Below are 26,777 nucleotides of genomic sequence, written 5' to 3'. Positions count from 1 at the left end.
AGCAGAGTACTTGGCAAACTGGGATGAATTTGTCCGCTGAGGTCCAAGGTCAATGACTAGGAAGTGACAAAGTGCTTGGCTTTAATCCAGGCTTGCTCGAGCCTGAGATCTTTGCTCTTCACCACCATGTTATATTGTCTCCATTAGAACAAGGTAGGAAAAAAAGGGACTGATTCAAAGAGGAGGTAGAAAGTAAAGGCATGAAAGAATTCATCAAAGTATACTGTTTCCTGGAAAGAATTTTGTTAGGGTAAATTGTGCTTTAGGAGTCAGAAGTCCCGAATTCTGGTTCCAATTCATCAACAAACCCAGTGTTAAGTTGTACATCCCCAGACTGTCATGTCCTTTCCAATAAAATGATGAGCTAACAAGAAGGCAACTCTTAAGATTGTTTCCAGTTTTAAAATAAACTCCAAAACCATTTCATAGCCCATAAGTATTTTTACAAGATAATCGAGAAAGAAGAAATCTGAAAGTAGATGCCAGGATTTACAGTATTTTAGGATTTTGCTCAAATTTCTAGGGTAACATCTCTGATATCAACTAGTATTTCTGAGCACAGCCAATTTCCATTTAAAGAGTTTAACAGTTTTGGCCTTTAATCTATTTTATTTAATTTGTGGTAATTAGCTTTATGGTGTTTTCATTGTTGTCTTTAACTGTTTATATAATGTCCCAAACATCTCAGCAGGAGCTGTTTTTTAAATCTGGTTTTCACTCTTTATTGTTATTTATAAAATATTAATGTCTTCTATTTAAGGCATGTGTGATTAATAGCTGAGAGAATGTACTTTTATAACAGCACAGTTTTAATCTGTGAAAATCATAAGAAAACAGAGTCACAACATACCACAATTATTATTGAAGGCATAGCTGCATTTATTGACATGTGAATCTTCCTAAGATATTTTGAAAGCATTTTTGATACAATAGAGTACTTAAGAAATAAGGCACTCTGACCTTTTTTTTGTTGTTGTTCCTGGACACATGTTATCTGATATGTTTCCAACTCAAATTTCACCAAAATAAAATTTATAGGATGTAGCTTCCAGTATTTTTAACATTTCATTCAAGAAAAGCCATACTTTCCATATTACCTCCTCCTCCACCCCTTTCTGTCATTGTCCTGAGGTTGAATTGAAAGACTGAATGGGAATTTGCGGCAAGAAAAATGTGGAATAGTGCAGGCTTTTCGGAAACTAGTTTGCATGTGTGCGTGTGTGTTTGTGTGTATGATTACTGCACAATCTGGGCCAAAGCATTTAGCTCCTTTTCTCATTTGGATAATTGGGATCTTTCTAACAAGGTAACTAGGTGCATAAAATTAAACAATTCCATACATCACCCAGTCCTCATCACAACAAGGGCACTCCTTAATCCCCATCCTAGCTGGGAAACGTGGAAAAATTGGTCAAACTTCTCTGAACCTCAGTTTCTCCAGGCAGTGAAATGAAATCAAACTACTTCCTGCAGCTGCTGGAAGCAGTAAATACGATAATGTATAAAGGCACTCCCCCACCCCTTGCCTAAGAAACTCCTATTTCACACTTTAACCATCAATTCACAAAAGCTACTTTTTTGAGAAAGCCTTTACTAATGGCCAGCCCATGGGACTTTGGCCAGCCTCCCCTACCATATTTGGTTGCAGCACCATGAAATTTCCCTGCGTAAATGCACATCATCATTTGTGTTTCTTTGTTGATCATTTATTAAGGTTAGTATGAGCCACTAGATACCATCAACTCCATTAAAAAAAATCAAGTCCATTAGCCACATTGCAAAAAATTATGACACATTACATGGAAAGTTTAGTAGTAGTGAAATTCCTGAGATGATATTAATAACTTTGAAAACTAAGCATATTATAATGATTGAGGACTTCTTGCAGGAATTCAAATCAACTGGTTTTTATGAGGTTCTTATTGCTTGGCTAGCCATGTGCTTCGTCTTATGGAAGACACAAATGAAAGAAAAAAAAAAAACAACTAGTTCCTTTCCTAGTCAGGCTTAGAGAGGCAGAGCTATTGTTGGGTTTTAGCAAAGCTCTATGCTTTATTTTTCTTTTCAGAAAGAGAAGAGGATAAATAAAACTATCATAATGATGAGAGTAGTGTTTTCAGAGTTTTAGTAGGTTATTTTGAAAAACTAATAATTAAAACTTAAAATTTGGGGCACCTGGGTGTCTCAGTCAGTTAAATGGTTGCCTTCAGCTCGGGTCGTGATTTCTTGGTCCTGGCATCAAGCCCTGCCTCGGGCTCCTTGGTCAGTGGGAGTGCTTCTTCCTCTTCTTCTATCCCCACACCCCATTCCCGTGCTCTCTCTTTTCTGAAATAAATAAATAAAATCTTAAAAAGCCCTTAAAATGTATTCTTAAATAAATTTAAATTGATGTGGGGCACCTGGGTGGCTCAGTGGGTTAAGCCTCTGCCTTCGGCTCAGGTCATGGTCTCAGGGTCCTAGGATCGAGCCCCACATCGGGCTCTCTGCTCAGCAGCGAGCCTGCTTCCCCCACTCTCTCTCTGTCTGCCTCTCTGCCTACTTGTGATCTCTGTCTGTCAAATAAATAAAATCTATAAAAAAAATTTAAATTGATGTATAACATGTAATCAGAAACATGCACAATTTCTAAGTGCACAGCTCAAGGAACATTCACAAAGTAAACCCACCCATGTAACTACCATCTGATAAATAAACATAACCAGTACCCTAGAGGCTTTCTTTGTGTCCCATCTGACACTATACCCTTTCACCAAAGGTCACCATTATTCTGTTTTCTGTTATCATTAATGTTTTACCTGTTTTCAACTTTATATTCATGGGAGCATACAGTATGTCCTCTTTTATGCTTTCTTTCAAGATTATGTGTGTGAGAATCAGTTATGTCTATGTGTACAGCAGTTCATTCTCACTGCTGAGAAACATTCAATTGTATGCCTCTGTTGTGATTTATCTATTCTACTGTCTGTGGACAGTTGAGTTGCTCCCAGCTTTCACCTGTTACAGAATAATGCTGCAGTGATCATTCTCTTTCGTGGCTTTCAGTACACAGTGTAAAGTGTTTCTGGTCGTCGTGGGAGGGGTGAGCCATACCTAGATACAGATTTAGGGTTTTTTTTTTTTTTAAAGATTTTATTTATTTATTTGACAGACAGAGATCACAAGTAGGCAGAGAGGCAGGCAGAGAGAGAGGAGGAAGCAGGCTCCCCGCTGAGCAGAGAGCCTGATGCGGGGCTCGATCCCAGGACCCTGGGATCATGACCTGAGCCGAAAGCAGAGGCTTTAACCCACTGAGCCACCCAGGCGCCCCCAGATTTAGGTTTTGAAGACACTGCCAAATAGTTTCCCAAAGATTATCAATTTACACTCCCCGCAGGCAGTAAATGAATATTTCAGTAGCTCCATATCCTTGCCAACACTTAGGATTTTGTTAAAGCCATTCATTTGGGGATGTGGTACTTGTGGTTTTACTTTGTGTTTCCTTAATGACTGACGAGTTTAGAGCATCTTTTCTCATGCTGATTTCTTATTTGAAAATCCCCTTTACAATCATTTGCCTACTTTTATAATAGATTGTCCATTTTTTTCTTTGATTTGTAAAAGTTATTTATTTTGTATGTGTTATTTTTGTGCTTATAATTTTGGAAAGTACGGGGACTAAATGTTGGTATTTCAGTTCCCTCTAGTAGTTGATCTCTTTACTGAGATACGCTCTAACTGACATCGCTGGCTTCCCTTTCCCCTCAAGTTACTCAGGTTAAGCACTATGGAATGATAGTCTTATCTTGCCAATGCAAGATGTTGGTAAGATTTGATTCTCAGTGGCCTTCAGTGTACATGTTCATGTATTGCCAGATCCTGTTTTATATACCTGTATATCAAAACTCAAAGGTGAGATCTCAGAAAGACTCTATAGCTTATTGAATATGGCTCAGAAGGACCAGTTGTACACATTGAGGTCAAATGGGAAAGAATGTGTATGGTTTAGCTAAAAAGTATTTTAAAGTATCATGTGCAATGCCTTCCCAGTTTAGCATCTCCTTTCTCATGACTTCAGAATCGAGATGGAATTAATAGCTTTCTTTTGTGACTTAAAATTTTAACTATTTTACATAAAACTAGGAATATTTGGGATCTCTTCATTAGTGTTAGTGTCCATGCAAGCACACAAGGAAATAGAGCATAGCATCTGTTTTATGAAGTTGAAACTTATATCCAGAAGGCCCTGTGAAGTCATCGACTGGGTATTTCTGATCTGGTAGTGTTGGGGTTGGAGTTGGTGCAGTGACAGCCATACTGGGAGAAGCTCAGAGACCTTCCTCATTCAGAACAGGCTTTCATCTGTTGTCCTCATTGACTTCTGAGGAAGAGTTCCTTTAAACATAGGTTGAAGCTCCTCTTTTAAAAATTGTGTGTCTATTTTAAGTCCTTAACTTATAGACAGGAGTTCAGAAAGGAGGTGGAATTCAGTGAGGTTAAGTGGTTTGGCCCAGATCACACACTTGGGCAATGGCAGAATCAGGACTGAAATCCAGCTTTGCTCTCTCCACAGTACTCTGAGACTCTGATGTTTGTGTCAGCTGGAGCAATATCCTAATGATTCAATTATGTCTTTTTCCTTCCCACTTCCTGGCTCTGAGAAGTGTATTCACCCAAATTAATTAGAGAATCAGAGGGAGGTTTCCGTGCCGGGAAAGGAGTGTGCTTGCCACTGTTAACACACGTTCCCCAGGATCCCAACTTAGCTGATATTAATGATCATGCATTCATAAAGTATCTTCTTTCCAACTCATTTTATGGCCATCTGACTAATTTGGTTCATAATTTTCTACTGTTGTAAGTTTTTTATTCTATTGTCTGGTATACTTTTTTATCCATTATGGATGCCTAGTATTGGCTCTGTTACATTGGACCTAGTGAGGACTTGTTCCGTTCTGTACTTCTTTCTCTTTTCTCCTTCCTTTTGTTTGGTGCCAGGATATCTGGTGTCCGGTCAGAGGAACAAGGAGTCTTGACAGAGAGAAGCAAATCTGGGAAATGACCTGAAGGTCCTTGTTGACTTGAAAGAGAAAAAGTGGAGGAGGGTTCACACTTATGAGAAGACAAGTGACAGGACAAAATGTGAGAGGGCAACAGTCATGCCAAGGGTTGAGAGGTACACTGGGAGGGTTGTAACCAGGGACATGATGGAAAGAGGTCAGTCCTAGGCCACTTTCTTGGATATTCTGCTCCCAAGTTCCAAAGAACAGAGAAAAGTGGAGAGGGACAGGGTGGAGATGGGAACTCTTAACCATGCAGTTTTTGAAATTTGGAGCCAGTTAGAATTATATACATTACAAAAGCAATGTAAAAATAGATTTTAGGAAGTAATGGGGCCTTTGAGGTCTTCTTGCCCAATAGTTTTATTTTGCAAATGAAGAAAGTAAAGGCTAAGAAAAGTCAAAGCAAGTCCCTTGGCTCAGTTCCTGGTGGAGCTGTGGGATATTAGTCCTATATTTTTCATTCATATTTACTCAGTTGCAAGAGAGAGAAAAGCCCAAAGAGCTACATTTTATTCTAAATACATTTGGAAGTCATGGAAAGGAAATGATACACTCTGATATACATTTAAGAAGACAACTCCTGCTGTGTGGAGAAGGAATTGGAATAGGATAAGAGTGGGAATTAAGATAGCAGTTAGGAGGCTGTATCAGCATTCCAAGAACAAAATTATTGTGGCTGGGAGAGGGAAGTTGAGGAGAAGGAGATATATTTTGAAGTTAAAAATTTAGAAGACTAGCTGGATTGGATGTGATAAGTAAAATGTAGAAGGAGTCAACGTTTTATGACTTGGGCAACTGGATGGATATAGGTGCAATTTCTAACATGGAGAGATGAGAAGGGAGTAACATGTGATTGAAGGTCAGCCTACTCTTATGCACCCTCTATCAACTATTGAAACTGCCTGTTTAGATCCTTGGATCATGACATGTTTTCTCAAGTCCTGCTGAATGCCATAGGGCAGTTTTTTGGCACCAGGATCCTTAATTATACAGGGTGCCATGACAAAGTCTTATCAGTCATCTGCTTTGTAAGGACAAGCTAAAGAGATAAAGAAGGGAAATACCATTTCCACTTTTTTTTTTTTAAAGATTTTATTTATTTATTTGACAGAGAGAGATCACAAGTAGGCAGAGAGGCAGGCAGAGAGAGAGAGGAAGGGAAGCAGGCCCCCCGCTGAGCAGAGAGCCTGACACGGGACTCGATCCCAAGACCCTGAGATCATGACCTGAGCCGAAGGCAGCAGGTTAACCCACTCAGCCACCCAGGCGCCCCCATTTCCACTTTTGTTTGCTTTTTATCCACATGGGAATAGAATTAGAAACCCTTAGCCTTCCTATAACCCGATAGGGAGGCTTGAGTTGCACTTACTGGAGGAGAAGGGGAGGAAGGATATTTTCACAGATATGTCTGAAAAGACCTGAGAAGGTAGGCCATCCCTGTCCAGCATGCTGTTGCCATAATTACTCATTCCACAAACAAGTTTTTAAATCCTTCTTAACGCCAGGTCCTCTTAAAGGTACTGGGACTACAGCAGGGAAGAAAACAAAGTCCTTTCTTATGGAAGTCACATTCCAGAACACTACTTATGTCAGTGCCTGCTTCAAAATATTTCAGTGGTTTGTTGCCCATTTCAGCAACCTAGAGTCCAGCCCTGTGCTTAACTCAGAGCTACTGCTTGCTGTCCCCCAAACCATGTACATTCTGTTCTCACCTTGCATTTGCTTCTCTTTTCCTCTTAAATCAGCCAATCTGACCAACTAAGGACTGATACTCAGTACCACACAGGTGTGCTGGCCAGCATCCAATTCTAACTAGTTGATGCCTATACTGAACCAGTCAATCGAAATGGTGCTGTTATCCCTACACCTAACCTTCCATTTCACCCAGTCTCCCTTAACACTTTTCTTTGGTCACTTTCTCAGCCTCCAAGGATCCCATCTTCATTTGAACTCATGGCACTCATGGGTTTATATACTTACTTACAAAACTCGTGAATTTTCCCCCCTAATTTAAATGATCTCTACACCCAGTGTGAGGCTCAAACTCATGATCCCAAGGTCAAGAGTTGGATGCTCTACCAACTGAGCCAGCCCTAGCTCCCAGACTTTTTTTTTTTTTATGACATCTGGTATATAGTTGTTTGCATTTTATTTAAAATTTTGACTTACGTGTTTGTCTTTTCTTCCAAAATAGATGGTATACCCCTTGTACAACCCAGATACTAGATTTGTATTAATTAATTGACCAACATATCAGGAGGGACTCAGCATTTCCTAACTGTCTGCCGGGGATGTAAAGCGGTGAGGAACCCCATCTGCCGATACTCCTTGTCAGTGTGCTGCCTATCTTTGATTCCACCCTCTAGGGCTTCTTCCATCCCAGCTCCTATCTCAGCATCCCCTATCACCTTGGGTTTGTGGGGGCATCACCATGCCAGCACCCGTTAGGATGCTTGGCTAGGTTTGTGCATTAAAAGGGCTGTGGGATATCTCGCTTGCCAGCCAATTTAATGCAGGCTGACACTCCTGGCAACCTGAATTAAGGTGGAGGAGCCAAATACCCCAGAGAAGAGTCCATTTCTATGGCGATTAGAACAAGAAAATGACAGAGCAGAAAACACCTTTATTTTCTTCTTATATTTAAATGAAAAGAAGACAGTAATTAAGCCAGACCAGAAGAGGAATTCTGATTTTTAATTGCTAAGGGAGGTGCAGTATTTTAATTTGTCCCGGTTCATTTGTAGAGCCAGGCAGATGAGGTATGTGGTCTGTGCTCTTGCTATGGTATAATGCTGACAGTTTGAGAATTAACTGTTTTTGGATGTTCCAGATTTGTTATTTTAAAACTGTAATTCTAATGTGTTCCCCCCTCTGGGTAGATGCTGAGGAAAAGTGTTAGAGCCTTTTATCTAAGAATATATGGCTTTAGAGTCATGACTTCCATAGACCCATGATGGTTTATGGATTTTATTTTTAAAGATGTGGGGCTTGATCCCAGGACTCTGGGGTCATGACCTGAACCGAAAGCAAATGTTTAATGACTGAGATACCCAGGTACTCCGTGGCTTGTGAATTTACTTATAATCTCCAAATTATTTAACACGGCTTTCACCTTTTACCTAGAGTTTTAGAACAAAAGACTCCATGGGACTCTATAAGACATTTAATTTTGCTATTTCTAATTATAAAGCAATGTGAGCACACAGTAGTACTCAGTTACTGGTGTAACTGATTCCTTGTCTGTAGGGGCAACATTTGATGCATTTTGGATAATCCTTTGGAAGTAATGATAATTTCAAATGTAAGAGGAAGGGCTCAGCTCAAAAAACACATGAATCAGCTCTTTATTGAGCAATGCCAGAATGGGATGCACTGAACTGGAAACTATGAAGGTCAAGGCAAAAGGCAGGGGTTTGCTCTTCCAGCTAACCATACCTGGAGCCCCTGGTATGAAGTATAGTTTGGTTTTCAAGGCCTCGGAGTTTAGTTGGGAATATAGGACTTCTATTTATATCTATCACTCTGTTTTTGTTGTTTTTTGTTTTTTTGTTTTTGGTTCCTTACACAGAAGTATATAAGTTTCAAGTGAGAGACATGGACAACATGACTACTGTGTTTACAAGAACAGACCCCTAGAGGCAGGGGTGATCATGGAGGAGGTAGGATTTGAACCTATGCTGTAAGGATGGGTAGGACATATATTTTTTAAAAAAAATGTGAGAACAGGGCATTCTGGGTAGAAGGCTAACTTCAACCTAAGCTCAAGTGCATAAGCCCAAGGAAAGGATGTGTAAGGTATATGCCAGGTATTGAATATTATATGGAAAATAGTGAGAAATCAGAGGGGCCTGCATAGGCCCTGGGTCTAAAGACAGGGATTGGAGTTCTGTTTGTGCCACAAAATAGCAGCTTACGTTGACAAGCTGTTTCACATTTCTAAGCTCCAGTTTCCACATCTGTCAAAAGTCGGACGATAGTTCCTGTCAGGTTGTTCTGAACCAGTAAGGTAATATGTATACAAGCAACTTGGTAAACCATAGAGCTCCACCCAATGCTAGCTGTTGTTATCACTGTCTTTTGGAGGGGAAGGCATGGAAGATTTTAGAGCAGAGGAGTGATGTATAACAAGTGTTAATAATTAATCCAATTTTTTTTTATGAGTGGATGAAAGAAATAGCTAAAAATAAGTATTTATTATCAACATTATTTACTGTAATTGTGTTTAGGGACTTGGAGCCCAGCTTTCAAAAAGAAGGATCACCCTAATTGTCCATCATGGTTGCTACAGAGGCTATGTCTGATGAAGCAGAATGTGAGTACCACACTTCTGAAACAACTCAGTGCATAGTGCAAGGCTCTAACAGCATTGAGGAAACTTTTAGTTATTAATCCTTGGAGCACTAAAGTTATTGGTGTACCTTGTAAGAGTTCATCTCATTCCCTTCATTTAAATATAACCAACTTTTGAGAGATCTATAGCAACTTTTAATTTAGTGTGCTGTCCAATATGGTGTCTACTAGCCACATATGGCAATTCAGTGCTTAAAGTGGGACCAGAAACCAAGGATCTGAATATTTAATTCTAACTCATTTTAATTTCAATACAAAAAGGTGGTAATTCAGTCATTGGAAAATGTTTAACCATGTTTGGGACATGTGAATATATTTTTGCAAGTCAGTACTTCATAAAATCTAAATACAGATCAAGTATTTTTGATTAAAAGCCAGCATCTGAATTGAGAAGTATGCAAGGGCAAAATACATACGAGATTTTGAAGACAGAACAAAAAAAAATGTAAAGCATCTCATTAATTTTTAATGTTGATTAATGTTGAAATGATAATATTTGGATATAGTTTAAATAAAATCTATAACAATTACTGTATATTATTAGAATTAATTTCATCTCTTTTCACTTTTAAAAATGTGACTACTAGAAAATTTTAAATTAAATATGTGCCTTGCATTGTATTTCTTTTAGAGCTGATCTAGGCTTGGCAACTCTTCAGGTAATCTTAAATTTAGGCTTAGATAGCCTGATTGAGAAACATGGAGTGCTGAATAGAGGTTTGGGATTACCAAGATTTTCTGATTAAGCAATTTCCTCTTGGCTCTTGGTACAAGCTCGTGGGCTTCTGTTCTAGGCTACAAATAGAGTGCCATGTGGATTACTGTAATTCTCTATTTGGATAATACAGCACTTTTTTAGATGGAAAGGGCAGAAAGGAAAAATGTTCTCTAGTTCCATTTTGCCTTTGGGTCATGCCCATAATTACTTAAATTATATTTGAAGGCTTGATCCTGAGAGCTGGGAATTCACCTGTATCTCCTTAACACTGTATCCCACTCCGAGAGACACTAACATAGAGGTTTTTTTTTTTTTTTTTTTTTAGAGGGAAGGTGCACTGTAAAATCTCCCTGAGGTAGGTAGGCAACCTATTAATCACTTATTACTACAAAGACAGTAAGCCACTTTGCTAAAGAAGGAATAAAGAAAGTGGGGGAGTGAGGAAAAATGTGTAAGAGACAACAGAATGCTGTTCCATTGGAAGTGAAGTGTTGGGTCTTAATGCAGAATGTGTTGTAGAAATGATTGTCGAATGTAGGTTTTAGGAGATGATAGTCATATGCCATTTGGAATTTGGGTTTCACATTTTGGGTCTTTGAACTCCTTTTGAAAATAAATTAGACAAATTATATTTTCTTCCCTTATATGTAATGAAGTTGAATATAAACTATTCTTTTTTGAGGTTCTTCCTCGAAGGGTTTCCTTTCCATTTCCTAGTTTCCACAATTCTTTGCCCTGGAATGAATTAAACCATCTTTGTTCCAGCTTCCCTCTCTTGCTCCTTGCCCCTAAGCATCTCCCCTCTCCTAACCTAACCCTGCCCTTCCTCTGAACCTGCTTTGAGAAGGAGATCTTTCAGCACACACAGTAATAGTCAGTCCTATGTTAGTTTGATTTTTACTCATTTGCTGTGTGTTTTTTATTTTTAGCCAAGGAATATTTCCTACAAAATGAAAACTTAGGAAGAGCTCAAATATGCAAAACAGATAAGGTCTGAGCTGCTCTGACTGGAAGAAGGAAGAGCCCTGAAGGCACATGAAATTGATGAAGCACAATTTTTAAAATCACTACCTTAGTCTGGATTTGATTCACTGTTTTATTTCTCTTGGGATACTTCTGTTTTAAACCTTGTCTCTAATAATACAATGCAAAGTCTTATATCTTAAAAGGGGAATTCATATATTCGTGTGCTGGCAGGAGGGGCTGTTGGTGACTTATGCTGGCCTCTGTCACAGTGTATGGATCATATTGAATGTCATGGCATTTATTGACTTTTTTTTTTCTGACATTAGGCTCTAAGTACCTGGAAGGTGGACATACCTAATATCCTATGTATTTCAGCACATTTAGCACTAGGTTAGCACCAAATTAAACACATTTAGCATCTGGGACTTACTAGTTGCTTAAGGAACATATGCTAAACTAAATCTCATTGAATTTGAGGTATGGCTTTTCTAACATCTGTGAAATCAAGCACACAGGCACTTGCTTTGACTATATAGGCAAGGAAGTCCTTAGCCACGTAGCCATATATCTTTGTTCACGATATCTCCTTAGTAAATTTTTGTGAAGTCTCTGGAGAATGCAACCAGTTTGTAGGAAGTTTAGAAAGCCTCTTAGTAAGGCCAGTTATTTTTGTTATGGTTACAAAAAAACACATGTTTGCAAGCCCCTCGGTCTTTCTAGGGAGAAAAAATTTGCTCAATGATACAGTCAAGAGATGGCCAATCCTTGTTCCCTGGTACAGCTTCCATAATTAGGTCTTCTGGGATCTTCACTTTAGAGATTTACCAGAATAATTACACAGATCCTCTAAAGCATTTAGGGAAATCTGAAGTTTTATGAACTACCAATCATAATACTATTAAACTGATGATATACAAAGACTGAGTTTGGTTTTTTTTTTTTTTTTAATATAAAATAGTGGTGCCTGGGTGGCTCGGTAGTTAAGCATCTGCCTTTGGCACAGGTCATGATCCCAGAGTCTTGAGATTGAGCCCTGCATCAGGCTCCCTGCTCAATGGGAAGCTTGCCTCCCTCACTGCTGCTTGTGTTCTCTCTTTCTCTCTCTTGCTGTCTCTCTCTCTCTGTCAAATAAATAATTAAAAATCTTTAAAAAATATATAAAATAAATAAGAAAACATTTTAGCTTAGTGAAATCATTTGGCATTAGAAATTCATTATCTTTCCCCATGGAAATGTTAATATTTGTGCTCATGTTTTATGTAAGTAGTATAAGTATTTCAGTCTTTTCATGAACTTTATCATAAAATACTTGTTATTGTTTATAATGATTTTTTATTGCTTTGGGGGGGTATTAGTAACTTGAAGAATCCAAAGTTTAATGAAATTTTATTATTTGCAAATCAATTAGTTTTAGATAAAAAGACCTGTAATAAGACCAGATTTATTCAAATAAGTTTAGAAAGTTGAAATTTATCTTTGTGCTACTGAAGAAATGAGGATTGACTAATGAAATTAATAATATAAACATTGTTAGAGAAAAGTTGAGCTCAATGATAGTAATAATACAATAACTACAGTAATAATTGCTCACATTTTTTGAAAACTTATTATGTGCCAGGCACTGTGCTAAGTGCTTTGTAACCAAGTCCAACTGAATCCTCACAACCTCATTCAAGATCCCCTATTATTATCACCCTCATTTTACAAATGAGAAAAAGAAAGCTGAAGACAATAAGATAAGACTCATGAGCAAATTGTAATTCAAGAGCAAAATAGTGTGACTCGGGAGTGAGAGCTCTTAAAAGTCATTTTCTATGCTATGGATACATATTTGCAAATAAACAAAGCCTTAATTATAGATTTTTTTTTAAGAGAAGGAGCAGACCTTGACAGCTTCCTCTTAATAATTGAAGTTCCAATGTGTACTTCAATGTATAAAAGCTGCATGCTTGTGTGCTTACCATATGATGAACAAAGAAACAGAAACTTCAAAGAATATTAATTAGATGGATTCTTAACATCAAAGTTAATTTCTCATAATTTTAGACTCCTTTGTTGAATATATAGTCAATTCAAAGTAAAAAATAACACATGCTAGTTTTGCCTTTTCTTTCTTTCTGTCTTTCTTTTTTTTTTTTTTTCTTTTTTCTTTTCTTTTCTGGGAGAAACTGGCACTGGCCATTTGCCTTTCCTAAGGCACTGAGATGTGAATTCTCTTGTTCTACCTTGAGAAGTTAACTTTTTGGTTCAAAGGCTAATTTTCAGTTACTGGAGAAAGTCCGAACAGCTGCCTCAGCATCTTAAATGCCAATGAGGGTTCAGGCTTAAATGCCAACTTGGAGTCAGCATGTCAACATGCGTTCAGCCGGAGCCATTTTAAGATCTGTGAGAAATCCCTCTCTTCGGGTGGCGGCTGCCTTTCTCTGCCCCTTTAAGAACAGTCCCAGGCCTTGTCCTGTTCAAGAACTTCACAGCCTGACTGTGTGGGTTCAGTCTGGCAGTCTCTTGATGAGTCAGTCTACTTACTGGCTCCAAGAGGGCCATTAGCATTGCCAGAGTGTCCACTGGCTCCCCCACAGTTCCCAGATGACAGGTGGCTCTTGCTGATGGAGGAAATCAGACACACTGGACATCAAAGAGCCCAGAGAGAAGTAAGATGCTGCCTTGGGAATTTAACTCCTCTAAGGCCAATTAAGAAGGAAAAGAATCAGAACAGCTTTATCAGAACATTAGATTACAATAAGGGCTCAGGATTGACAGCTTGAGATGAAAGTGCTGTGGTCTGTTTGGGCTGCTGCAAAAAAATGTCATAATCTGAGTGGCTTATAAGCCCCAGGAATTTGTTTCTCCTAGTTCTGGAGACTGTGAAGTGCAAGATAATGGTGCCAGTGATTTGGTGTCTGGTGAGACCTGCTTCCTCACTGACAAATGTCTTCTCACTGAAGGCTCACAGGATGGAAGGGATTACCTCGCTCTCTGGAGGCTCCTTCAAAGAGCTCTAATCTCAGTCATGAGGACTCCACCCTCATAACCCTCCTCGTAATACCATCACACCAGGCATTAGGTTTCAACATATGAATTTTGGGGGAATACCTGTCTTCAGTCCATAGTAGGAAGTGGCAATGAAAGGCAAATATTTCACTAGAGTTACTAGGCAAACCTCAGAAGAGCCTCCAGTACTCACAAGGAGTAGTACATGGCATCAGGAATAACAGCAGATACGTAGAAAAAAAGCAGGAAGTAACTCAGGACCAGCTCCTGGAAGGGCTTCCAGCATGGCTGGCTTCAGGAGGGCCCTCTGCGTACAAAAGCTTTGCCTATAAAGATTAGATCTTCATTTGGAATGAAGACATGATAGTTTTTATAAAGCTACATTTTCACCCCAAACCAGTGACTTCATCATTTCATATATGAATAAGTGATACTGTTTGTCATATGCATGACTCATAGCAATACTATAATTATAAGTAACTGTAAGGGAGGTAGTCAGAAGAAGGGAATTAAAGGAGGAAAGATGTCACGAGAGGAAGAAACAGAGAAGACATAGCATCACAGCCCGGAATATGTTACTTCTTTTCTTCTGGGGAGCATATGGTCTGGTTAGAGGCCCCTCAAAGTAGACTTAGATTTTAGTTGAAAGTTGACAAGACAGTTTTCATTCCTAAACACCTGTCTCTTCCATGTGAGGACCGTGCATCATATGGCTTTGAGTGATGACATTTATATGAACCATTTTATGATTGACATGTGACTTTGTGCTCAAATCTGTACAAGGAGCATGTATACTTCTTGAAGCACGTGCCTGAAGTCTTGACAAGAACTTTTAATAGAGGAAAAAAAAATCCACCAATCTATATCCTTGGAAATATGTAGATATCTCTTAATGTGGGGAGTTACAGAGGCAAATGTGGGCGGACAGGGAGATTTGAGCTTGTCGATGACTTACATACTTTCCATAGGAGAGAGTGGAAGGAGGGAAGAAGCTAGGAAGCAAGAAAAGATGTTGTTCTTTCTAGAATGATTGCAGAGCTGCAATTCCACTGCCCAGTGACGAGACACCTTAGGAGATGCTTTTTTTCCTAACCCAGCATTTTTAGGGGGGAGGTTGGCAAAAGAGTCCAGTTGTCTCCTTCCTTTATTGGGAGGGTCTCCCCCAGGCTTCAGTCCTCAGCATGACATTACCCCCAAAGTAACAGCTGCCTGTGGCCCCTGAGTTTATGTGGAGAAAAGCTAGGGGAAATTTTGTGAATGAATGAGGGAGAGCTTGTCCCCAATATTTTGTTTTGAAAATTTCAAACATACAGCAAGCTTGAAAGAATTTTAAATTAACACCCATAGACCTACCACCCAGTTTTTACCATGAATATTTTCTGTAATTGTTTATTTCATATCCTTCCATCAACATGCATATTATTACTCAGAACTCATTATTTGTTTATATTTTTCCTTCTATTGATATAAAATGTATGATAAAATGCCAAAATCTTTAGTATATATTCAGAGTTATAATAATTACATATGCCTGTGTGATTGATTCACTGTGCATCCCTTTTCAGTCCATGCCATCCCTGACCAGAAAAATCACTGCTTCTTTCTATCTCCTGTATATTTGCTGTGTTTGCACCAGAACTTCATATTAAGTGGAACTATAAAATATTGTGTGTGTGTGTGTGTGTGTGTGTGTGTGTGTGTATGCTTATTTTGCATAATGATTTTAAATTCATCCATTTGTGTATGGCAGTAGCTTGCTTCTTTTTTATTGCTGAGCGGTATTTCATTTGTGAATATACCACAGTGTGTTTACTGTTCTCTTGTTGATATACATCTGAGCTGTTTCGAGTTTAGAGCTATTATGAAGAAAGCTTCTATGAACATTCTTGTACAATGCTTTTGCAAAAATATGTTTCATTCTCTTTGATAAATACCTAAGAGTGGGATTGCCAGTTCCCAGGTTAGGTGTATATTAAGTTTTATAAGAAATTGCTATAATGTTTCCAAGCTGATTATATTGCATTTCTACCAATGACACATGACTATTCCAGTACCTCCACAGCATCCCTAATTTGGGCTGTTATCAGTCTTTTTAATGTTAGCCATTCTGGTGGGAATGTGGTGGTATCTGTCATGATCTGAATGTTCTGGTCTCCCCAAAATTGCAATGTTGAAATTCCAACCCCAAAGGTGATGGTATTAGGAGGTAGGGCCTTTGGGAGGTGATTAGGTCATGAGAATGGATCACTCACTTAGGGGATTAGGGCTCTTATAAAAGGGGCCCCAGAGAGCTTCCTAGTCCCTTCCACCTTGTGAGGATACAACTAGATGTCTGGGACCTGGAAGAGGACCCTCAACTGACCATGTTGGCATCTTGATCCTGTACCTCATGCCTCAGAATTGTGAGCAGTAAATGTCTGTTGTTTGTAAGTCACCCAGCCTGTGGTGTTTTGCTGTGGTAGCCCAAAGGGACTAAGACAGTATTTCATTATGATTTTGATTTATATGAAGATGAAATTTTAATTAATTAATTTTTATATTTTATTTATTTACTTGAAAGTGAGAGATAGGGGGGAGGGAGAGAGAGAAAGCATGAGCAGAGGGGACAGAGGGGCCTAGGGAGAGGAATGAGCAGACTCCCTGCTGAGCCCAACGCTGAACCTGATCCTAGGACCCTGAGATCGAAGACCTGAGCCGAAGGCAGACGCTTAACTGACTGAACCACCCAGGTGCCCAAGATGAATTTTTTAATTGCTTAAAATATGAGGAGGAGAAGAAGAGAGATCTTAAGAATACTAAAGAAGGTATAGTTATAGGAATGGGAGCACACTGGCTATATTGAATTAGAATCAATAATTTGGTAATATATTTAAATTTTACTGAGTTTGGGGTAAGGAGAGGAAGCCAAGAAACACTTATAAATGTCAGAATCAGCTACTAATGAAGGAAATTAGGAGAAAAACTTAGACAAGACCAATAATGATATAGTCTATTCTATAGAATTCTATATGTTACTCTAAATAAAAAGAATAAGAATCTTAAGAAAATATGAATAAGAGTTATTATAATGTTACCCACTTATAACTGTGTATTTTTTATTTCAATGCTATTTCTACCTAATAAACCTATTGAGTTTATTTTGCAATTTTAACTAGTTGTAAGGTAAATATTTGTAAAGGAATGTACAGCCATATGAATTAGTCATCAGGTATAGAGAACACATTGAGATTGGTTAATAGTTTTTGTGCCCAAGTCATGTTATGTCTTCTGTACAGTAATATTTAAAGAACTTTAAAAGCTGGAGGGGATTTGAATTTTGTGTACTTTAATTAGTTCCCTTAGACTTTAATTAGGATAATCTACCTTTCAGTATCACCATTGTATGCTAATGTTTTTTTTAAAGTAAACTATTACATTGAAAGAGAATTACATCTTTTGCATCCACTGTTAACTTCCACTTGGAACACTTAACCATTTATAATGTTCTGCAAGAATCATCACTGCCCAAATTTTAATCTCACAGTTTTGCCATTTGTAATTAAGAAAGTACATTAATTACATTAAAAAAATAAAACATTTGTGTTTTTGTTTTAGGTCCTGTATTCGAGATCAAGCAAGATTTTTTTCAAGAAGCAAAAACTCTCATTGCCCAACATTATGAGAAAATAAATGAGGTTAATGCTTTTAATCTAACTTATTTTCCAGGAAACTAATAACTGTTTTTGTATACAACAATGGTTGTTCCAAATGGTTGCATGAACCCTAGTAGACTCTGAATAGAAGAGAAAAATGAAATCTTTACTAGCTATAAAAATGAATTTTAAATTTCATTTAAAAATAATATTTTTATAGCTATAAAGATTATTTAATTACATGTATATTTGCACATTTAATCCTAATCCAATTTTTCATTTTTTCTTTTGATGAATTATAACAGAAATGTTTGAATTATATATCTCAAATAAATATCCATCTTTAAACGCTATTAGATAAAACTAAACTAGGAACTATGCCGTGAGGTGTGTGCCCCCAGCATGACATGCTTCCTTGTTTCTTCTTCCATATCACCGTGCATTAGAGCCATTTACCAGTCTGATCATTCCTTGAGGACAGTGACTCTTTTTTGGTTGTTGTATCTCCAGCAAAAATCTTTGCAGCTGGCTCAATAAATATTCACTGAATGGCATAGATTTGGAAGATGAGAAGGAGTGTGAGGTACTGGGTCTGCAAAGAGATAAGAGAGTCAGCACAGGATGAAATTTTAATAATAAGCATCTCCGGGGGAGGTGGGAAATTTTGGGGAGCAGCAGCTATTGTGACAAATGGGTCTTTGGAAGACAGGTGAGGGAAAGTGATCTTAAGATGGCTTTGTGTGTGCCACACTGTACTATCCCCCTTTTTTTAAAAAAAATTTTTTTTAAAGATTTTGTTTTTTATTTATTTGACAGAGATCACAAATAGGCAGAGAGGCAGGCAGAGAGAGAGAGAGAGAGAGAGAGAGAGAGGCGGGGCTTGATCCCAGGACTCTGGGATCACGACCTGAGCCGAAGGCAGAGGCTTTAACCCTCTGAGCCACCCAGGCCCCCCTACTATCCCCTTTTGAATACTTTTTTTTTTTTTTTTTTTTTTTTAAGGATCTTATTTGTTTATTTGAGAAAGAAAGAGAAAGAGCATAAGCACAGGAAGTTTAGGGTCAGAGGGAGAAGCAGACTCCCTGCTGAGCTCCCCAATGCATATATTTTTAAAAGATTTTATATATTTATTTGAGAGAGGAAGAATGAGACAGAGAGAGCATGAGAAGGGAGAGAGAGGGTCAGAGGGAGAAGCAGACTCCCCATTAAGCAGGGAGCCTGATGCAGGACTTGATTCTGGGACTCCAGGATCATGACCTAAGCCGAAGGCTGTGGCTTAACCAACTGAGCCACCCAGGTGTCCCTCAATACATTTTTTTTAAAAAACCTGTATCTTGGATAACGATTTTAAATACTTTTCAATGCTTATGGTGTGTGTGGGAATGTTGTAATTGTTACATATATTTCATTTGAATGGTCCTCTAGGCTGAAGCTGGTCATAGGTGGTTTTAATTTACAATGAACATTGTTAACACTGCTTAACTAACTTTTTCCCCTAATCAATTGAAAATAATTTTAAATTATATTGATTTCACTAGTAGACACATGGAATGAAAACTTCACAGTTTAAATAGTTCAATAGTTGTACTTTAGAACCTTGACTTTTTAAAGAGTTTTATCCAGTCATAAGAGTGTACTTATCCATCTTTGGTTGCTTGGCAAAACAGTACTAGAATATTAAAATCTCCTTACTGGTGTCTTAAGTTGGCAACTTTTTTTGGGGGGAGGGGAGTGATGAGGGCAGGGAACTATAACACTACCTATGGGGCAAGAGAATGTCTAGAATAGAAAAATTATAATTGTTTGGATAATTACCTATCAGAGACCTGGGACTGTATTATTTTTCTTTTGCTCAAGCTAGTCAAAATTAAGAAGGAATTAAGTGATTGAAAGGATCTAAAATATATACCTGATTATTAATATACTTTTCTTGAGAAACTACTTCCATGTATGAGCTGTAATTTCTTATATTCAACAGAGAAAGAGGTTTGAGAGTGTTAGCATTTTATGGACATTCAAAAATTCTTAAAGGATGCTTGAAAATTATTAAATTCTTGTATGCTTACTATTTAAAAACTTTAAAGCTGCATTTGAAAATATCATATGTGAAAAGAGAATTATTATTGGAGAATTTACATTTTTTTCTCTTTTGAAGTGGAATATAACCCTCATTCTTGTTAAGGGCTTTTGGAGAACTATAAAGGATAACCTCTGCTTTACCTGATTATTGTCATGTGCTTTATAGTAAATATCTTATATAGTAAGGTACTTTATAAAATGCATTTGGTAGATAGAATTTTCTTAGCTTATTAATAAAATGTATTATTTACTTTTATTATATGATTAATATTAATATTAAATTTTATTAAATTTACTTTTGTTTTACTCACAGAATAAAGTTCAAAGTACTTCTATAAATGTTTTTAAAAATAAACATCAAAACCCCAAATCTGGCAAATTCATACCTTTGGAGATTAAAAAAAAGGAGGCACTTGATGTGGTCCAAGAATTTCGGACAGCACACAAAAGTATTTGTTTTCCCAAATACCTGTTCAAAAGTGGACATTTTAAGGAGCCCTCACAACGAACTTCTTTTAAGGAGCCAGACATTTTTAGTGTCAAGGAAAAATTCAAGGACTGTATGGATCTAATCACGAAAGGTAAGTTTTTGGTGTAACAAAGAAGTTCAGTAAGCCAACTGGCAAAACAGTTTGCTTCTGGTGTGCTTTTAATGAAATTTCCTTTTTGAAACAAAAGCCCACACTTTAAATCTTAGCGGTGGAAGGTGAGGAGGCATGATTAAAAGGGTTACTAAGACTCTGGGGCCACCAGAAATTGAGAGGAGAGTACGCTAATGGGAATGAGGAATTTATGGGGACAAAATTGCTTAGCCACGTCTTCCAACAGAGTAGTAGTTCTTCTAATATAAGACCTCAGACTGTAGTTCAGAGTTAATAAAGCAGTGAGAGGTTTATGGCTTTGAATTCTATTGTTGAGTAGGATAAATAGGATAGGCAAACTATCTGTGAATGTGTTCCCCCAAAAAGATTTTTGGGAGCTATAGAATTCCTATAAGACAAATTATAATAAAGATTTACTTTTTATCAGGAACTTGGTAAGATGGAACCCGGAAGTCTATTTGAACAAAGTGATACCATTTTCTGGAGACTAATGGCTGGAATAAATGACTTCTTATGACACATTTCTGTTTAAGCCTTCATAACTTCACCTCCACTTTTCCTCTTTTGTTATTGCTTGTTATGTTATTCTTTCATGTGAATATTTTTCTTTCAATGAGTGAATATTTTTCATTCAATTCTATGTTAGAAGTTGGATAAACAGAGATTAAAGGGCTCATAAAGTAAAGGTGGAGATGAATGCCTGGGTAATTTCTTATTTATTTATTTATTTATTCATTCATTCATTTATTTATATTAACATATAATGTATTATTTGTTTCAAGGGTACAGGTCTGTGATTCATCAGTCTTACACAATTCATAGCGCTCACCAGTGTCCATCCTTCAGCCACCCCATCCCTCCCAGCCCCCTCCACTCCAGCAACCCTCAGTTTGTTTCCTGAAATTAAATCTCTTATGGTTTGTGTTTTCCCTCCCTTCCCCTATGATCCTGCTTTGTTTCTCAAACTCCTCTATCAGTGAGGTCATATGAAACTTGTCTTTGTCTGATTGATTTATTTCATCTAGCATAATACCCTCTAGTTCCATCCAAATTGTTGCAAATAGCAAGATTTTGGGTTTTTTGATGGCTACATTTTATATATGTGTATATATATATATATATATATATATATATATATATATATGGATATATATGGATATAGAATATATGGATATATATCACATCTTCTTTATTCATTCATCTGTTGATGGACATCTAGGCTCTTTCCATAGTTTGGCTATTGTGGGCATTGTTGCTATAAACATTGGGTTGCACATGCCCCTTCAGATCACTACATTTGTATCTTTAGGGTAAATACCTTGTGGTGCAATTGCTGGGTCATAGGGTATGTCTATTTTCAACTTTTTGAGGAATCTCCATGCTGTTTTCCAAAGTGGCTGCACCAGCTTGTATTCCCACCAACAGTATTAGGAGGGTTCCCCTTTCTCTACATCCTTACCAATGCCTGTCATTTCCTGACTGGTTAATTTTAGCCATTTTGACTGGTGTGAAGTGGTATTTCACTGTGGATTTGATTTGTATTTCCCTTATGCTGAGTGATGTTGAGCACTTTTTCATGTGTCTGTTGGCCATTTGGATGTCTCATTTGCAGAAATGTCTGTTCATGTCTTCTGCCCATTTCTTGATTGGACTATTTGTTCTTTGGGAGTTGAGTTTGATTAGTTCTTTATAGATATTTGGATACTAGCCCTTTATCTGATATGTCATTTGCAAATATTTTCTCCCATTCTGTCGGCTGTCTTTTGGTTTTGTTGACTGTTTCCTTTGCTGTGCAAAAGCATTTGATCTTGATGAAGTCCCAATAGTTAATTTTTGGCCTTGTTTCCCTTGCCTTTGGTGATATTTCTAGGAAGAAGATCCTGTGACTGAGGTTGTAGAGGTAGCTGCCTGTGCTCTCCTCAAGGATTTTGATAGATTCCTGTCTCATATTGAGGTCTATCATCCATTTTGAGTCTATTTTTGTGTGTGGTATAAGGAAATGGTCCAGTTTCATTCTTTTGTATGTGGCTATCAGATTTTCCCAACACCATTTGTTGAATAAACTGTCTTTTTTCCATTGGACAGTCTTTCCTGTTTTGTTGAAGATTAGTTGACCATAGAGTTGAGGGGCCATTTCTGGGCTCTCTATTCTGTTCCATTGATCTCTGTATCTGTTTTTTTCAGTACCATACTGTCTTGATGATTACAGCTTTGTAATAGAGCTTGAAGTCTGGCATTGTGATGCTGTCAGCTTTGCTTTTCTTTTTCAACATCCAGTTGTGACAATTGCTGTACTAGAGATAAGTACAAAGCATTATGGAGATATTGAAGAGTAACTAACCTAGTGCCAGAATGAAAGTTTGTCAAGAGAGATCTCATTAGGGGCTGTCTGGGTGACTCACATCTCTGCATCTCTGCATCATGATCTCTGGGTCCTGAGATTGAGCCCTGCATTGGGCTCCCAGCTCGTGCGGGAGTCTGCTTCTCCCTCTCTTCCTGTCTCTCCCCCAACTCGTGCTCTCACTGTATATCTCTCTGTCTCAAATGAATAAATAAAATCTAAAAAGACAAAAAAAAAAAAAGAGCTCTCATTAGGAAGGGATTTAAGGAGAAGTTTGTTAAATGCAGGGTGGGAAAAGAAGAGGCCATTTTGAGCTATGGGAGAAAAATATTAAAGCTCTGACGGAAGAAAAATTGTGATGCATTTTGGGAAAGGAGAGATGTGATAAGAAGTGAGGTTAGGAAGGTGAGAAAGGCTAGAAGAGAGTATAATTAACAGGCCAAGGATCTGAACCCATATATAAGAGAAAGCCATTGGTGATTTCAAGATGAGGGCAAGGAAGAAGGTAGAGAGGGGTTTACAGCAGCATTTCTCAAAGTATAGTCCTCTGAACACTAGTTCTGAGGGATTCTGCTCAGCAAAAGGGATCTCTGGTTAGACGAGTTTAAGAAAATACATTTACTGGTTGAGATTCATATTAAGCATTAACATATTGAAAGCTCTGTGAAATGCTGCAGAAAAGAACTCTGTTTGTTGTTTTTAACTGGCTATCACCAAATCACTTGACCAAAGAATTCTTAAAGAAAGATTTTGAGGTGGCTAGATGGAAAACTGGGTAGATAGACATCATTAAGCTGAGACCAGAATTCAGAGGGACAACTGGATTTTAAGCAGTTGGAGAAGGGGATGGGAAAATCAATGAATTCAGTCTTAGATCTGCTAAGTAGGCATGCATATGGAGACAGTCATCAGGAAGCTGGAAGAGAGAGCTAGGTGAAGGTTAAAGATTGATATTGGGGGTCACTATCCTGCCATACCTGTGGGGCTCTTGTGTTTGTTCAGCCAACATTTACTTACAATGTGAGATGTATAGATACAAAAGATATGCTACTTGTCCTCAAGAAGTTCAAACTTGACATATGTAATTTATATGCGGTTGGATGAAGAAGGATAAACAGACAATTATAATATAGTGTGGCCTATACTGTAATAAAAACAAGCTTTACTGCTTTGAAATCAGTAGGAAGGATACCTAATTCAGAGATGTATTCCTGGGAGATTGAAAGTCTTTGGTACATTTTGGAGGATGAATAAGTTTACTGAAGAAAGAAAAATATTTCTATCTAGTCAGATAGTCTAACCTCTACATGATAATGGATATCTGAGTAAGTGATAGTGGTGTATTTGTGGGAGCTAAAATGATTTTACATAACTGAAATCAGGATTGAAGAGTAATTAGAGATGAGACTAGATATTGGAGAACTTTTAATTTTAGCCTAAAAGCAATGGAAACCCTTCAGATGTTTTAATAAGAGATTGTAGTGGTCATATTGGCATTTTAGAACATTTCTGGGAGCAGAGATGAGGTGTGATGAATTTTGGAGGCACAGAGTCTACCAATGAGGGAACAAACTTAGATGAGAAAGGATGACTTGAATTAAGGTAGCACCCCTGGGGACAGAACCGAGGGGAAAGATTTTAGAGATATTTGAGAAGTAGAGTTATCTAGATTTGGTCAACAATGGATGGAACATAAAACACAGGGAAAGATATTTGGGATTCATTGGCATAGTGGTTTGTCCTAGGGGCAGCATGGAAACAGATGCGACATATTAAAGGTTTGGTGATGTATCTTATGTAATGGTAAAACTGCCACCAGCAACCAGTTGGAATCTAGAGCACATACGTACTGAGCTTTGTTGTTCTAGGTGATGATGTTGGGATACAGTGTTATTGAAATATGCTGGTGGTTTTGGCTGCTTTTTGGAAATTATTATAAAAAAAGAGATGAACTAACAAATATATTGGCTGGTTTGCAAGCAGAAGAGAAAGTGCATAGTTATACCAGGTATCTGGGTGCTTGGTTTTGAGCAAATGTCTAAGACTTATTGCAGCAAAGATCAGATTAAGGATATGCCCTTCCTAACCCAGCGCATTATCTCATCTCACCTTCAGGCACTTACCATTAAGTTGAAGGACTAAGGTAAGGGGTTAGGAAGTGAAGATACAAGAGAAATTTTAAAGTTATGCTTAAAAAAAATATTGAATGTGGTTATTGGTATGAAGAATTAATTAAAAGAAAATAGATTAAAAAATCTACCAAATATTTTAGACGACTTTATTGCCAAAGAAACCATGAATCTTGATTTAATTGAATATTTGAAAGTAAAATAAGGTGGCTTTATCTGGAAGTGACCCACAAAAGCTGTACAGTTCCAAAGAAGATAGTAGCAAGATGTGGCCAACAAACAAGGAAAAAAACACTTCCCAGAGCAGATCCAGGGCCACTAAGAAAAAATGAATAAGGGAGTTTACTCTCAGAACAGAATCATTGTATACTCAAAGAACTTTCCTACTTCCAGGGTGAAGGGCTTCTCAGTGCCTCCCCAGCGGATTCTATAACTTATTCCGTACGGTGATTCTCTTTTCCTTTCACTAATGGAGTTTTCCCCAAGGTTAGCATATACCTACCCCACTACTCGTTTCCCACTAATGGATATTATGTTCTTGTGGGGAAAGTGGAAATAATTTTTACGTTTGGTACACATTTTTATTTGAGCAGAAGGAGCCACACCTGCACCTGATGAGGTAGACTGCAAACAGCCAGAGATGCTGGGCTCTGAGCTGGGTGTAGTACTTTGGTTGAACTTTAGGCTCTCCTTTGGGGAGAGGAAGAGTGTGATTTGTCAGGAAATAAGAATGGATAGATATTTGATGTCTAATAGGGCTGACTGTGGCAAAGACTTTCTAATTTATCAAACTTATTATTATATCCTTTCTTCCTAGGCACTTGGCAGCTAGTCTGCGTAGAGCTATGTGACTGGGGTTTAGCTCAGTGGGTTATAGCTGGAAGCGATGCCCATCCAAAAAATGTCTCATGTTCTCCTCTCGATGTGGTTCCCATATTTGCAATTATGAAGACTCTTTTCCAATACTCTTAAGACAGCTACAGTTCCACTTACAGGAGAATGGTAAAAGTGCTTTTAATAACGGTTGATTGAAATTTTTTTGTTGGGATATTCAGGATACATACAAAGTCAGTATGGGGAATGCAAAAAAGTGAGAAAAGTGGTGGTGACTTGCTCCCTCATGGAACTTGTAGTGTAGCTGGAGGAACAGGTATCAAATAATCACTTATATGCAGTTGAGAATAGATGACAAATGAATGAGACCTGGACTGGGGTCAGCAAAGGCTTTCCCAAGGAAATAACATTTGTAAGCTATGAAAGATGTGGAAGAATTACTCAGTCAAGAAGTATTGCCTGCTTGGAGTTCTAGGCCATGGGAAAACCATTTGCATTGGCCCAAAGGAGGGAAGCACAGAAGTGATATCAAAGAAGTGCAAAAAGAACTAATGTGGCTGCAGTTCTGAGACGGAGCAAGAGAGGGGTAAACTGTAGCTATCTAAAGAACAGAACCTATAGTCAATGCTGTGCTAGCAGATGTTTAATAACTGTGGACAAGAGGGAGGAAGCCTGATAGATAGCTTTGCCAGTTTCAGTGGTGTAAATACTCTAAAGTAGCCAATTTCAAGCTACTGATGTTATATCACTTATTATGTGAGTTGGGAAGAGATGCACTTGGTTTGCTCTGAGAGTTGTGGCAAACACATTTCATACACCACTTGAAATTCCCCCAAACGTACTTCTTATTTCAGCTTCGGATATAGAGGCTGCTTTCTCCTCCAGGGTTCCCTGATGCCTTCCTGGCTTGGGACACCAATGGGAATGGGCTCATCACTGACACATGAGCAACCAGGAAGGGAGGATAAGAGCCAATGAATAAATTTCTTCCTTTCTTTGCCTGGGCAAAAGGGTCTCAGTGACACTATATGAAGCTTCTCAGAATGTCCCAAACAATTTCTGATAGTGATGGTCAACTCAAAAAGAATTCTTAGAT

The 26,777-nt window shown here is 37.9% G+C and overlaps 1 protein-coding gene across 12 annotated transcripts in view; it reads left to right on the top strand.

Annotated features, from left to right (window-relative positions):
• The window catches only part of IQCM (IQ motif containing M), a 482,329-nt gene that overhangs the window by 73,142 nt on the left and 382,410 nt on the right, over positions 1 to 26,777 (top strand). For 11 of the 12 annotated variants that reach the window (XM_032332483.1, XM_032332475.1, XM_032332473.1 and 8 more), the window contains 3 exons: positions 9,266 to 9,351; positions 17,659 to 17,738; positions 20,089 to 20,356. In XM_032332483.1, coding sequence (XP_032188374.1) covers positions 9,315 to 9,351; positions 17,659 to 17,738; positions 20,089 to 20,356 — 385 coding nt within the window. In that variant the 5' untranslated portion in view covers positions 9,266 to 9,314. The remainder of the gene's footprint in view (positions 1 to 9,265; positions 9,352 to 17,658; positions 17,739 to 20,088; positions 20,357 to 26,777) is intronic. The other variant, XM_032332484.1, reaches the window with a different exon arrangement.

This window comes from Mustela erminea, chromosome 2, assembly GCF_009829155.1.
Source record: "Mustela erminea isolate mMusErm1 chromosome 2, mMusErm1.Pri, whole genome shotgun sequence".
In the NCBI taxonomy this organism is placed as follows: domain Eukaryota; kingdom Metazoa; phylum Chordata; class Mammalia; order Carnivora; family Mustelidae; genus Mustela; species Mustela erminea.
The sequence above is the reverse complement of the archived record's forward strand: the minus strand, read 5'-3'. Positions and strand labels throughout refer to the sequence as shown.